The sequence below is a fragment of the Phocoena sinus genome, chromosome 18 (genome assembly GCF_008692025.1).
Source record: "Phocoena sinus isolate mPhoSin1 chromosome 18, mPhoSin1.pri, whole genome shotgun sequence".
Lineage (NCBI taxonomy): Eukaryota > Metazoa > Chordata > Mammalia > Artiodactyla > Phocoenidae > Phocoena > Phocoena sinus.
The window spans coordinates 23579494-23594358 of NC_045780.1; the positions used below are offsets into that span (position 1 = coordinate 23579494).

General features: G+C 39.7%; 1 protein-coding gene across 6 annotated transcripts in view; it reads left to right on the forward strand.

The window, feature by feature from the left end:
• Positions 1-14637, forward strand: part of ENOX1 (ecto-NOX disulfide-thiol exchanger 1) — a 622833-nt gene extending 608196 nt beyond the window's left edge. For 5 of the 6 annotated variants that reach the window (XM_032611631.1, XM_032611633.1, XM_032611630.1 and 2 more), the window contains one exon: positions 13663-14627. In XM_032611631.1, coding sequence (XP_032467522.1) covers positions 13663-13794 — 132 coding nt within the window. In that variant the 3' untranslated portion in view covers positions 13795-14627. Of the gene's footprint in view, positions 1-13662 lie in introns of all 6 variants that reach the window. The other variant, XM_032611635.1, reaches the window with a different exon arrangement.
• The last annotated feature ends 228 nt before the right edge of the window (positions 14638-14865 follow it).

Consider the following 14865-nt stretch of genomic DNA (forward strand, 5'->3'; position numbering starts at 1 on the left):
TTATAACAAAGTGAATCAGTTATACATATACATATGCCCCCATATCTCTCCCTCTTGCGTCTCCCTCCCTCCCACCCTCCCTATCCCACCCCTCTAGGTGATCACAAACCACCTAGTTGATCTCCCTGTGCTATGCGGCTGCTTCCGACTAGCTATCTATTTTACGTTTGGTAGTGTATATATGTCCATGCCACTCTCTCACTTTGTCACAGCTTACCCTTGCCCCTCCCCATATCCTCAAGTCCATGCTCTAGTAGGTCTGTGTCTTTATTCCCGTCTTACTCCTAGGTTCTTCATGACCTTTCTTTTTTTTTCCCTTAGATTCCATATATATGTGTTAGCATACAGTATTTGTAAATTGATACAGCCACTATGGAGAACAGTATGGAGGTTCCTTAAAAAGCTACAAACAGAACTACCATACGACCCAGCAATCCCACTACTGGGCATATACCCTGAGAAAACCATAATTCAAAAAGAGTCATGTACCACAATGTTCATTGCAGCTCTATTTACAAGAGCCAGGGCATGGAAGCAGCCTAAGTGTCCATCGACAGATGAATGGATAAAGAAGATGTGGCACATATATACAATGGAATATTACTCAGCCATAAACAGAAACGAAATTGAGTTATTTGTAGTTGGTGGATGGACCTAGAGTCTGTCATACAGAGTGAAGTAAGTCAGAAAGGGAATGTGCTTTTAACAAGTGCCCCAGGTGACTGATACTTAGAAAGAATGCACTACACCCCTGGTTCTTCACCCACAGCTTCTGACAGTCATGGGGATCATTTAGAGCAAACCAGTGCCAGGGGCCAGTCCACATGTGGTGAACTCTTCCCCAGTTCTTTCTCTGATATAACACTCGACCCTCTGTAGTCCCTCGGTTTTCTCAGCTGTAACACGAAGATAGATCATAATGTCTGTCCCGTATATGTTCCAGGATTGTTGTGAGAAGGAACTCAGGATACTGGTGAAGGTGCTTTGGACATTGCTCACTGAAAGAAAACTTACTTTTTCAAATTCATTATGAATCTTTTGTGAGCTGACATGGGAATCTAATAATCCCGTTAACATGGCTTTATGGAAAAATATATTCAGATTTCAAAACAATTCATATAAAAATTTTAGAATACAATTGATTTCAACTTTCAGGACTGCCTCTGTTTAACTAAAGTTTTGTTTCATAGGCCTAGGAAAATTGACTGTATCATGTAAAATCTTTTTGATGTGAATATTAAATGAACAGTTAATTTGACTTCCTGGTCTATTTAGTCTCCCTTAATTGTTTTTTTTTTTTAATTGAAGTATATAGTTGATTTACAATGTTGTGTTAGTTTCTGGTGTACGGCAAAGTGATTCAGTTATACACATCTATACATATTCTTTTTCATATTCTTTTCCATTATGGTTATTTATTATTATTTTTTTTTTTTGCGTTACGCGGGCCTCTCACTGTTGTGGCCTCTCCCACTGCGGAGCGCAGGCTCCGGATGCGCAGGCTCAGCGGCCATGGCTCACGGGCCCAGCCGCTCCGCGGCATGCGGGATCTTCCCGGACCGGGGCACAAACCCGTGTCCCCTGCATCGGCAGGCGGACTCTCAACCACTGCGCCACCAGGGAAGCCCTCCATTATGGTTTATTATAGGATACTGAATGCAGTTCCTTGTGCAATACAGTAGGACCTTGTTTATCTATTTTATATATAGTAGTTTGTATCTGCTAATCCCAAACTCCGCATTTATCCCTCCCCACCCCCTTTCCCTTTGGTGACCGTAAGTTTCTTTTCTATGTCTGTGAGTCTGTTTCTGTTTTGTAAATAAGTTCATCTGTCACATTTTATATTCCACATATAAATGATAGATGGTTTTCGTCTATCTCTTTCTGACTGAGTGTGATGACCTCTAGGTCCATCTATGCTGCTGCAAATGGCATTATTTCATTCTTTTTTATGGCTGAGTAGTATTTCATGATATATATATACTACATCTTCTTCCTCCATTCATCTGTCAGTATACACTTAGGTTGCTTCCATGTCTTGGCTATTGTAAACAGTGCCGCTGTGAACACTGAGGTGCGTGTACCTTTTCGAATTATGGTTTTCTCCAGATATATGTCTAGAAATGGGAATGCAGGATCATGTGGTAGCTCTATTTTTAGTTTTTTAAGGAAGCTCCATAGTGTTTTCCATAGTGGCTGTACCAATTTACATTCCCACCAGCAGTGTAGGAGGGTTCCTTTTTCTCCAAACCCTCTCCAGCATTTGTTATTTGTAGAGTTTTTAATAATGGCCATTCTGACCGGTGTGAGGTGGTACCTCATTGTAGCTTCGATTTCCATTTTCTCTAATAATTAGCAATGTTGAGCATCATTCCATGTGCCTATTGGCCATCTGTATGCCTTCTTTGGAGAAATGTCTATTTAGGTCTTCTGCCCATTTTTTGATTGGGTTGTTTGGTTTTTTTCTTATTGAGTTGGATGAGCTGTTTGTATATTTTGGAAATTAAGCCCTTGTCTGTCACATCATTGGCAAGTATTTTCTCCCACTCTGTAGGTTGTCTTTTCATTTTGTTCATGGTTTTCTTTACTGTGCAAAAGCTTTTGAGTTTAATTAGGTCCCATTTGTTTATTTTTGCTTTTTATTTCTGTTGCCTTGGGAGACTAACCTAAGAAAACACTGGTACAATTTATGTCAGAGAATGTTTTGCCTATGTTCTCTCCTAGGAGTTTTATGGTGTCATGTCTAATATTTAAGTCTTTAAGCCATTTTCAGTTTATTTTTGTGTATGGTGTGAGGGAGTATTCTAACTTCGTTGACTTACATGAGGCTGTCCAGCTTTCCCAACACCACTTGCTGAATAGACTGTCTTTCCTCCATTGTATATTCTTGCCTCCTTTGTCAAAGATTAATTGACCGTAGGTGTGTGGGTTTATTTCTGGGCTCTCTATTCTGTTCCATTGATCCATATGTCTATTTTTGTGTCAATACCATGATTTTGATTACTGTAGCTTTGTAGTATTGTCTGAAGTCTGGGAGGGTTATGCCTCCTGCTTCGTCCTTTTTTCCTCAGGATTGCTTTGGCAATTCTGGGTCTTTTATGGTTCCAATATAAACTTTAGGATTCTTTGTTCTAGTTCTGTGAAAAATGTCATGAGTAACTTGATAGGGTTCACATTAAATCTGTAGATGGCTTTGGTTAGCATGGCCATTTTAACAGTACTAATTCTTCCAATCCAAGAGCATGGGATATTTTTCTGTTTCTTTGAATCGTCTTCAGTTTCTTTTATCAGTGTCTTTTATAATTCTCAGCACATAAGTCTTTCACCTCTTTAGTCAGGTTTATTCCTAAGGTTTTTTTTTGGGGGGGGGGCGGGGTTGATGTGATTTTTAAAGGGATTTTTTTTTTTTACTCTCCCTTTCTGATATTTCATGGTTAGTGTAAAGTAAAGAAATGCAACATATTTCTGTATGTTAATCTTGTATTCTGCTACTTGACTGAATTATTTTATCAGTTCTGATAGTTTTTGTGTGGATATTTTAGGGTTTTCTATATATAGTATCATGTCATCTGCATACAATGACAATTTTACTTCTCTTCCAATTTGGATACCTTTTATTTCTTTTACTTGTCTGACTGCTGGTGGATAGGACTTGCAATACTATGTTGAATAGAAGCGGTGAGAGTGGGCATCTTTGTCCTGTTCCAGATTTGAGGAGGAAGGCTTTCAGCATTTCACAATTGAGAATTATGTTGGCTGTGGGTTTGTCATGAAAAGCTTTTATTATGTTAAGATATGTTCCCTCTATACCCACTTTGGTAAGAGTTTTTATCATAAATGGATGTTGAATTTTTTTTTATGTCATTAAGTTTTTAGGTATTTGGGTTCTTTTCTTCATATATATATATATTTTTAACATCTTTATTGGAGTATAATTGCTTTACAGTAGTGTGTTAGTTTCTGCTTTATAACAAAGTGAATCAGCTATACATGTACATGTATCCCCTCATCTCCTTTCTCTTGCATCTCCCTCCCACCCTCCCTATCCCACCCCTCAAGGTGGCCACAAAGCACCGTGCTGATCTCCCTGTGCTATGCGGCTGCTTCCCACTAGCTATCTATTTTACATTTGGTAGTGTATATATGTCCATGCCACTCTCTCACTTCGTCCCAGCTGACCCTTCCCCCTCCCCGTGTCCTCAAGTCCATTCTCTACGTCTGCATCTTTATTCCTGTCCTGACCCTAGGCTCTTCAGAACCTTTTTTTTTTTTTTTTTAGATTCCATATATATGTGTTAGCATACGGTATTTGTTTTTCTCTTTCTGACTTACTTCACTCTGTATGACATACCCTAGGTCCATCCACCTCACTACAAATAACTCAATTTCGTTTCTTTTTATGGCTGAGTAATATTCCATTGTATATATGTGCCACATCTTCTTTATCCATGTATACTGAATTTTATCAAATGCTTTTTCTGCATCTTTTGAGATGATCATGTGATTTCTGTCTTTTCTTTTGTTGATGTGGTATGTCACATTGTTTGATTTGTGTATTGAACCATTCTTGTGACCCTGTGATGAATTCAGTTTGATCATGGGGTATGATCTTTTCTATGCGTTCCTGAATTTCGTTTGATAACTTTTTTGTTATTTTTTTTATTGCAGTATAGTTGATTTACAATGTTGTGTTAGTTTCAGGTGTACAGGAAAGTGATTCAGTTACACATAGATATATATCTGTTCTTTTTCAGATTCTTTTTCCTTATAGGTTATTACAAAACATTGAGTATAGTTCCCTGTGCTTTACAGTAGGTCTTTGTTGGTTATTTATTTATATATAGTAGTGTGTATATGTTAATCCCAAACTTCTAATTTATCCTTTCCCCCCCACTTCCCCTTTGGTAAGCATAAGTTTGTTTTCTGTGTCTGTGGGTCTATATCTGTTGTTTATATAAGTTCATTTGTATCATTTTTTTTAGATTCCTCATATAAGCAATATCATATGATATTTGTCTTTGTCTGGCTTACTTCACGTAGTCTGATAATCTCTAAGTCCATCCATGTTGCTGCAAATGGCATTATTCCATTCTTTTTCATGGCTGAGTAATATTCCATTACATAAATATACCACATCTTCTTTATCCATTCCTCTGTCAATGGACATTTAGGTTGCTTCCATGTTTTAGCTACTGTAAATAGTCCCGCTATGAAAAATGCAGTGCATGTATCTTTTCAAATTATAGTTTTCTTCGGATATATGCCCAGGGGTGAGATTGCAGGATCATGTGGTAGCTCTATTTTTAGTTTTTTAAGGAACCTCCATACTGTTTTCCATAGTGGCTGTACCAACTTACATTCCCACCAACAATGTACGAGGGTTCCCTTTTCTCTACATCCTCTCCACCATTTGTTATTTGTAGAGTTTGTTTTTAATTTATTTATTTAATTTATTTTTGGCTGTGTTGGGTCTTCGTTGCTGCGCGTGGGCTTTCTCTAGTTGAGGCAAGCAGAGGCTACTCTTTGTTGAGGTGCGCAGGCTTCTCATTGCGGTGGCTTCTCTTGTTGCAGAGCACGGGCTCTAGGCATGTGGGATTCAGTGGTTGTGGCATGTGGGTTCAGTGGTTGTGGCATGTGGGTTCAGTAGTCGTGGCTTGCGGGCTCTAGAGCACAGGCTCAGTAGTTGTGGCACACGGGCTTAGTTGCTCCACGGCACGTGGGATCCTCCCAGACCACAGCTTGAACCTGTGTCCCCTGCATTGACAGGTGGACTCTCAACCACTGCACCACCAGGGAAGCCCGTTTGTAGAGTTTTTAATGATGGCCATTCTGACTGGTGTGAAGCGGTACCTCATTGTAGCTTTGTTGCATTTGTCTAATAATTAGCAATGTTGAGTTTGGTTCCATATGTCTTTTGGCCACCTGTGTATCTTCTTTGGAAAAATGTCTGTTTAGATCTTTTACCCATTTCTTGATTGGGTTGATTTTTCGTTGTTGAGTTGTATGAACTGTTTGTGTATTTTGGAGATTAATCCCTTGTCAGTTGCATTGTTTGCAAATATTTTCTCCCATTCTATAGGTTGTCTTTTCATTTTGTATATGGCTTCCTGTGCTATGCAAAAGCTTTTAAGTTTGATGAGGCCCCGTTTATTTTTGTTTTTATTTCCATTACTCTAGGAGAGAGATCAAAAAAAAAAAATTGCTGCAATTTATGTCAGAGAGTGTTCTGCCTATGTTTTCCTCTAGGAGTTTTATAGTATCCAGTTGTACATTCAGGTCTTTAATCCATTTGAGTTTATTTTTGTGTATGGCATTAGAGAATGTTCTAATTTCATTTTTTTACATGTAGCTGTCCAGTTTTCCCAGCACCTCTTATTAAAAAGACTCTTTTCTTCATTGTATATTCTTGCCTCCTTTGTTGTAGATTAATTGACTGTAGGTGTGTGGGCTTATTTCCAGGCTTTCTATCCTGTTCCATTGATCTATATTTCTCTTTTTGTACCAGTACCATACTGTTTTGATGACTGTAGCTTTGTAGTATAGTCTGAAGTCAGCGAGCCTGATTCCTCCAACTCCATTTTTCTTTCTCAAGATTGTTTTGGCTATTCGGGGTCTTTTGTGTGTCCATAAAATTTTTAAGTATTTGTTCTAATTCTGTGAAAAATGCCATCAGTAATTTGATGGGGATTGCGTAGAATCTATAGATTGCCTTAGGTGGTATAGTCATTTTGACAATATTGATCCTTCCAATCCAAGAACACAGTATATCTTTCAGTCTGTTTGTGTCATCTTCAATTTCTTTCATCAGCATCTTAACAGTTTTCAATGTACAGGTCTTTTGGCTCCTTAGGTAGGTTTATTCCAGGGTATTTTATTCTCTTTGCTGTGATGCTAAATGGGATTATTTCTTTAATTTCTCTTTCTGATATTTTGTTGTTAGTATATAGAAATGCAACAGATTTCTGTGTATTCATTTCATATCCTGAGACTTTACCAAATTCATTGATGAGGTCTAGTAAATAGTTTTCTGGTAGCATCTGTAAGATTTTCTATGTACAGTATCATGTCATCTGCAAATGTAAGTTTTACTTCTTTTCCAATTTGGAAAAGAAGTCTTTTATTTCTTTTTCTTCTCTGATTGCTGTGGCTAGGACTTCCAAAACTCTGTTGAGTAAAAATGGCGAGAGTGGACATCCTTGTCTTCTTCCTGATCTTAGAGGAAATGCTTTTAGCTTTTCACCAGTGAGTATGATGTTAGCCGTGGGTTTGTCATATATGGCCTTTATTATTTTGAGATATGTTTCCTCTGTGCCCACTTTCTGGAGAGTTTTTATCATAAATGGGTGTTGAATTTTTATCAAAAGCATTTTCTGCATCTATTGAGATGATCATATGGTTTGTATTCAGTTTGTTAATATGGTGTATCACACTTATTGATTTGTGGATATTGAAAAGCCCCTTGCATCCCGGGGATAGATCCCACTTGATTATGGTGTATGATCCTTTTAATGTATTGTTGGAGTCAGTTTGCTAGTATTTTGTTGAGGATTTTTGCGTCTCTGTTCATCAGTGATACTAGCCTGTAATTTTCTCTTTTTGTGGTATCTTTGTCTGATTTTGGTATCAGGGTGATGGGGGCCTCATAGATTGAGTTTGGGAGTGTTCCTTCCTCTACAGTTCTTTGGAATAGTTTCAGAAGGATAGGTGTTAACTCTTCTCTAAATGTTTGGTAGAATTTGCCTGCAAAGCCATCTGGCACTGGACTTCTGTTTGTTGGGAGTCTTTTAATCACTGATTCAATTTCAGTACCGGTAATTGGTCTGTTCATATTTTCCATTTCTTCCTGGTTCAGTCTTGGGAGATTGTACCTTCCTAAGAATTGGTTTATTTCTTCTAGGTTGTCCATTTTATTGGTGTATAGTTGCTCGTACTAGTCTCATCCCCTGTATCTCTGTGGTGTTCATTGTAACTTCTCCTTTTTCATTTTTAATTTTATTAATTTGGGCCCTCTTTTTTTCTTGGTGAGCCTGGCTAAAAGTTTATCAATTTTGTTTATCGTTTCAAAGAACCAGCTTTTAGGTTCATTGATCTTTTCTACTGTTTTCTTAGTCTCTATTTCTGTTCTGTTCTTTATGATTTCTTTCCTTCTACTAACTTTGGGTTTTGTTTGTTCCTCCTTCTCTAGTTGCTTTAGGTGTAAGGTTAGGTTGTTTATTTGAGATTTTTTGTTGTTGTTGTTCCCTGAGATAAGCTCGTATCACTATACACTTCCCTCTTAAAATTCTTTTTGCTGTGTCCCATAGGGTTTAGAATGTAATGTTTTTGCTTTCACTTGTCTCTAGGTATTTTTTTTATTTCCTCTTTGATTTCTTCAGTGATCCATCGGTTATTTAGTAGCATCTTGTTTAGCCTCCATGTGTTTATGTTTTTTGCAGGTTTTTTTCATGTAGTTGATTTCTAATCTCACAGTGCTGTGCTTGGAAAAGATGCTTGGTATGATTTCAGTTTTTCTTAAATTTACCGAGGCTTGCTTTGTGGCCCAACATGTGATCAGTCCTGGAGAATGTTCCATGTGCACTTGAGAAGAAAGTGTATTCTGATGCTTTTGGATGGAATCTTCTATAAATATCAATTAAGTCCATCAAGTCTAATGTGTCATTTAAAGGCCTGTATTTCCTTATTGACTTTCTGTCTGGATGATCTGTCCATTGATGAAAAGTCCCCCACTGTTACTGTTGATTTCTCCTTTTATGGCTGTTAGTATTTGCCTTATGTATTGAGGTGCTCCTATGTTGGGTGCATATATATTTACAATTGTTATATCTTCTTCTTGGATTGATCCCTTGATCCCTGTGTAGTGTCCTTCTTTGTTTCTTGTAACAGCATTTATTTTAAACTCTATTTTGTCTTCTGTGAGTACTGCTCCTCCAGCTTTCTTTTGATTTCCATTTGGGAATACCTTTTTTCCCTCCCCTCACTTTCACTTTGCATGTGTCTCTAGGTCTGAGAAGTGGATCTCTTGTAGACAGCTCATATACAGATCTTGTTTTTGTATTCATTCAGCCAGTCTGTGTCGTTTGGTTGCGACATTTAATTCGTTTACATATGGTAGTTATCAACATGTATGTTGATACATAGGTCTTAGGTCTTTTTTCTTCCTTTCTTCTTTTGTTCTCTTGTGACTTGATGACTGTCTTTAGTGTTGTGTTTGGACTCCTTTATCTTTTCTGTGTGTGTATCTACTACAGATTTTTTTGTTTGCAGTTACCATGAGGTCTTGATATAGTAGTCAATATATATATGTACATAATTGTTTTAAGTCGCTGATCTCTTAATTCCAAATGTTTTCAAATATCCTGCATTTGTACTCTCCTCCTGATTACTGGCTTAGATATCATATTTGTGTGTAGATGATTTCCTACCTTTACTGTATGTTTGCCATTACCAGTGAGCTTTCCCATTTTGTAATTTTCTTGTTTCTAGTTGTGGCATTTCCCTTTCCACCTGGAGAAGTTCCTTTAGCATTTCTTGTAAAGCTGCTTTGGTGGTGCTAAATTCTTCTAGTGTTTGCTTGACTGTACAGCTTTGGATTCCTCTGTCAAATCTGAATGAGCGCCTTGCTGGGTAGAGTATTCTTGGTTGTAGGTTTTTCCCTTTCATCACATTAATTCTCTTGTGCCACTCCCTTCTGGCCGACAACGTTTCTGCTGAAAAATCAGCTGATAACCTTATGGGGATTCCTTTGTATGTTATTTGTTGCTTGTCTCTTGTCAATTTAATATTTTTTCTTTGTCTTTAATTTTTGTCAATTTGATTACTGTTTCTTGGCATGCCTGAGACTCTCTTCCTGGACTTGGGTGACTGTTTCCTTTCCCATGTTAGGGAAGTTTTCAGCTTTTATCACTTCAAATGTCTTCTCAGGCCCCTTCTCTCTCTCTTCTCCTTCTGGGACCCCTGTAATGCAAATGTTGGTGCGTTTGATGCTGTCCCAGAGGTCACTTAAACTGTCCTCATTTCTTTTCATTATTTTTTCTTTATCCTTCCCTGTGGCAGTGATTTCCACTGCTGTGTCTTCCAGCTCACTTATCCATTCTTCTGTTTCATTTATTCTGTTATTGACTCCTTCTAGTGTTTTTCATTTCAGTTATTGTATTCTTCAACTCTGTTTGGTTGCTCTTTACATTTTCTAACTCTTTATTAAAAACTTGTAACTTCTCTTGGGCTTCCCTGGTGGCGCAGTGGTTGGGAGTCCGCCTGCTGATGAAGGGGGCGCGGGTTCGTGCCCCGGTCCGGGAGGATCCCGCGTGCCGCGGAGCGGCTGGGCCTGTGGGCCGTGGCCGCTGAGCCTGCACGTCCGGGGCCTATGCTCCGTGCCGGGGGGAGGCCACGGCAGTGAGAGGCCCGTGTACTGCAAAACAAACAAACAAACAAACTTGTAACTTCCCACTCTGTGCATCCATTCTTTTCCTGAGTTCTTGGCTCATCCTTGCAATCATTATTCTGAATTCTTTCTCGGGTAGATTGCCTATCTCCGTGTCACTTAGTTGTGCTTCTGGGGTTTTATGTTGTTCCTTCATCTGAAACATATTCTTCTGCCATCTCACTTTGTCTCAATCTCTATTTGTATGTTTATGTATGTGGAAGTTAGTTATGTTTCTTAACCTTGGAGAAGTGGCCCTCTGTAGGGGATGTCCTATGTGTCCCAGCAATACACTCCCTTCTTGTCACCCAAGGGCCAGGGGACCAGCTGGTCCCAGGGTAGGTTCTGACCTGTGTTTGCTGACTTGGTCCGCACGCTGCTGGATCCTAGTTCTCTTGCTTCTAATGTCTGCCCCCTGGTGGGTGGGGCTGGCCTAGAGGCTTGTGCAGGCTTCCTGGTGGGAAGGGCTGATGCTTGCCCACTGGTGGTGGGTGGGGCTGGGTCTTGGCCCTCTGCTGGGCAGGGCCATGTCAAGGGGCATGTCTAGAGGTGGCTGTGGGATCAGGAAGTCTTTATGCAGCCTGTCCACTGGTGGGTGGGGCTTGGTTCCCACCGTGTTGGTCATTTCACCCGAGGTGTCCCAGCACTGAAGCCTACAGGCGGTTGGGGCCAGGTCTTGGTGCCAAAGTGGCAGCCTCCAGGAGAGCTCACGCCAATGAATATTCCCCAGTACCTCTTCCACCAGTGCCCTTGTCCCCACAGTGAGCCACAGCTGCCCCCTGCCTCCCCAGGAGACCCTGCGAGACCAGCAGGTAGGTCTGACCCAGGCTCCTGTGGAGTCACTGCTTTTGCCCTGGGTCTTGGTACACACACGAAATCACGTGAGCCCTCCAAGAATGGGGTCTCTGTTTCCTCTGGTCCTGTGGATCTCCTGCACTCAAGCCCCACTGGCCTTCAGAGCCAAATGCTCCGGGAAGTCCTCCTCCCAATGCCGGACCCCCAGGCTGGGGAGTCTGACATGGAGCTCAGAACTCTCACTCCTGTGGGAGAACTTCTGCAATATAATTGTTCTCCGGTTTGTGGGTCGCCCACCCAGGGGATATGGGATTTGATTATTTCGCAAGTGTGCCCCTTCTACTATCTCGCTGAGTTTCTTCTTTATGTCTTTGGATTAGAATATCTTTTTTGGTAGGTTCCAGTCTTTTTATCAATGGTTGTTCAGCAGTTAGTTGTGATTTTGGTGTGCTCATGTCAGGAGGTGAGCTCAAGGTCCTTCTATTCTGCCATCTTCATGATGTACATACTCTTAATTACTGATTGATAGATTTTTTTACAAACCAGTGCCGTATCGACAGGCTCAACAGAACCCCTTCACAGTAGCAATAAGGAAGTCTAATTGTGCATCTATAACAGAACTTGCTTCAGCACCAACTGGGTAACTGCTGGGATTCTGAGTGATGCAGGATGCCTCAGCAACACTGGCAGGAGTCCTTGTCCAGCTTCTAGAAGCTGTCTGTGTTCCTTGAATCGTGGCTCCCTGACTCTGTCTTCAAAGCCAGCCATGGCAAGATGAGTCCTTCTCACCTTGCCATCCTAGATATCTAGTCTTCTGACCCAGTTTGCTAGTATTTTGTTGAGAATTTCTGCATGTATATTCATCAAAGATATCGGCCTGTAATTTTCTTTTTTTATATTGTCTTTGTCTGGTTTTGGTATCAGGGTGATGGCGGCTTCATAGAATGACTTCGGGAGTGTTCCTTCTTCAGCCTTTTGGAAGAGTTTGAGAAGGATCAGTATAAGTTCTTCTTTGTATGTTTGGTAGAATTGCCCAGTGAAGCCATCTGGTCCTGGACTTTTGTTTGCAGGGAGGCTTTTTTTTTCTTTTTAAATTACAGATTCTATTTCATTTCTAGTGATCGGTCTGTTCGAAATATCTATTTCTTCTTGATTCAGTTTTGGTGGGTTGTATGTTTCTAGAAACTTGTCCATTTCTTCTACGTTGTCCAACTTGTTGGTATATAATTGTTTGTATTTCTGTGGTATCAGTTGTTTGTTTGGTCTCTCTTAATTGGTTGTTGTTTGTTTTTTTTTTTTTGGCCACATGGCATGTGTGTGGGATCCTTGTTCCCTGACCAGGGGTCGATCCCACACCCCCTGCATTGGAAGTGCAGAGTCTTAACCAATGGACCACAAGGGAAGTCCCTGGTCTCTCTTAATTGTTAAATGGAAAGTAACGTATAGTCTGTAAAATGATATCCATACAGTGATTGTACCAGGAAAAATAATGAGGTCTTATTCACTGAACATTTCTATGTGCCCAAATCTGTGCTAAGCCAGTAGTCTTCACACATCCTTACTAAATGTTGTCATCCCCACCTGCTGAGACTTACTTAGAGAAACTATCATCTTGGTAGGGTCATTTGGATCATAACAATAGTACGATATGGAATTTAAACAGAAACGTCAGACCTCCATTTCCAAGATCTCAGTGAACTTGCTATTTGAGATCCCTGTATATATGCATGGATTAGGATGCGAACCCAGAAAAAAAAAAGAGCAATGGCTGCATTAGAGTAAAAGGGTTGTGGTTGTGTTGTTCTTTATTTAAGAAAAAATGAATTAATTACTGGTATAAAAATATATGTAATAAAAGTTGGGAGAAGAAAAAAAACCTGCATTTAAAAAACCTACCTGGGTTTTATGACTGGATGGACCTTGAGACTTTTATTGCTGTGGGTGCTGGCTTTCATTTTTATTCCCAAACCTTTATGGTCTTCTGGTCCCTGTGAAAGTTAAGAGAAAGTTAGGGTGGCAAGAAATCCACCGACATGCCCTCTGGCCCTCACCAAGTTAGATAAAAGTACTGCCCTTTGTATCAGAGGAGCGGTAGCTTTCCCCAAGTGGTGATCAGTTTGCTCTGAGCCATCGTAAATCCCGCCCCATCTCCTTTTTTATCTAGGGAGGGCTGTTCAGGCATGGTGCTGTCAGTAAGGTAGCCATCCATATGAAGGGTGAACCTGAAACTTGCCACCCACTTGTCTCATGCCCCCCTCCCACCAGCTGCCCAGGAGATGACGAAGCTAATCACATTCAGCCCTTTAACTTGTGCCCCTTTTATAAAGAACGTTACTTTACAGCCTAGTAGGAAACTACATGTTTGTCTCATTGGGAAAGCATGTCCTCACTCAACCCCCTGCTTCCTTGTTTCCCAAGAGTGACTTTTCTTCCTTTCTAACAAACAGATATCTGCAAACGAAATCGAAACGCTTTTGATGAGGTTGCCGCGCATGTTTAAACAGGAATTCACAGGCGTGGGAGCAACGCTGGAAAAAAGGTGGAAGTTGTGTGCCTTCGAAGGAATTAAAACTACCTAACTGTGAAGAGCAGCAAAGCCTCTGGATATGACACTGCCTGGACCCAGCCAGGGCTGTGCAGTGTGGGCCCAGGAGGTCTGGGGCTGGTCCAGCGCAGGACCTTTATGGAGCCATCAGAGCCTGACTTCAGTTACATCTGTGGCGTTCTCTTGTGAGTGGAAATGTAATTGTGTACCAGTTCCCTAAAACAAACAAAGCTTCATACTGTGACAGATCTGTTTGCTACGAAAACCAACGATTCCACAGTCATGATGGCAAAACCTTAAAATATGCTACGTTTGAGAATAGCTCACCAAGTAAAATATTTAAAGTTAATGATGGTGTGGCAATGGTTGTTGCTAGGCTACAGAGTTGTTGTATATGTAATCTATAGCTGAAATCATTCAATGACATTTTCCTGAAAGTCTTTCTGTTTTAGTAAAAAAAAAAAAAAAAAAAAGAGAGAGAGAGAGAAAAAGTAATTTTACAGTGAGGAAAATAAATCATACCAAAAGAAAACTTGAATATGTGTCTGAACAGTTACTGTATTTTGTAAATTAAGTTATATGCTGTTATAGGGACTTCTGCCTTATTGAAGAGGCAGAAGATGTGATTGTCCTCCTTGAGAATGCTTTACCAAGAATATTATTTTTCTAATGTAACAGTTCTCCATCATAAGTTCTTTTAACATGGACGGCATAACAATTTTCATAAAATGTAAATAAAAGAAAAACTAGTGCTACTGTCTTGTACTTGGTATAAAATTCAGGTTTCTGCATCAAAATAAACATTTAGTAAATATTCCTGTTACAAATTTTATAGCAAAGATATTAATTTTTTTCAATAAATATGACTTCTACCGTATTGGTTTTGCAAATTGTTCTTTGATATATTTTCATTCTTCCTTAAGAAATATTTTTCACATTATTCAGTCCCATCTCACAGACCATCATTTGTAAATGATTAAATAAATGCATGAGTGACATTGAGACAAAATGTTATTTCAAACAGGAATATATAAAAACCATAAAGTGGAAAGTACTAAGAAAAGGAGATTATACAGCATTAGAATAGATAGATAGACAGTATTGG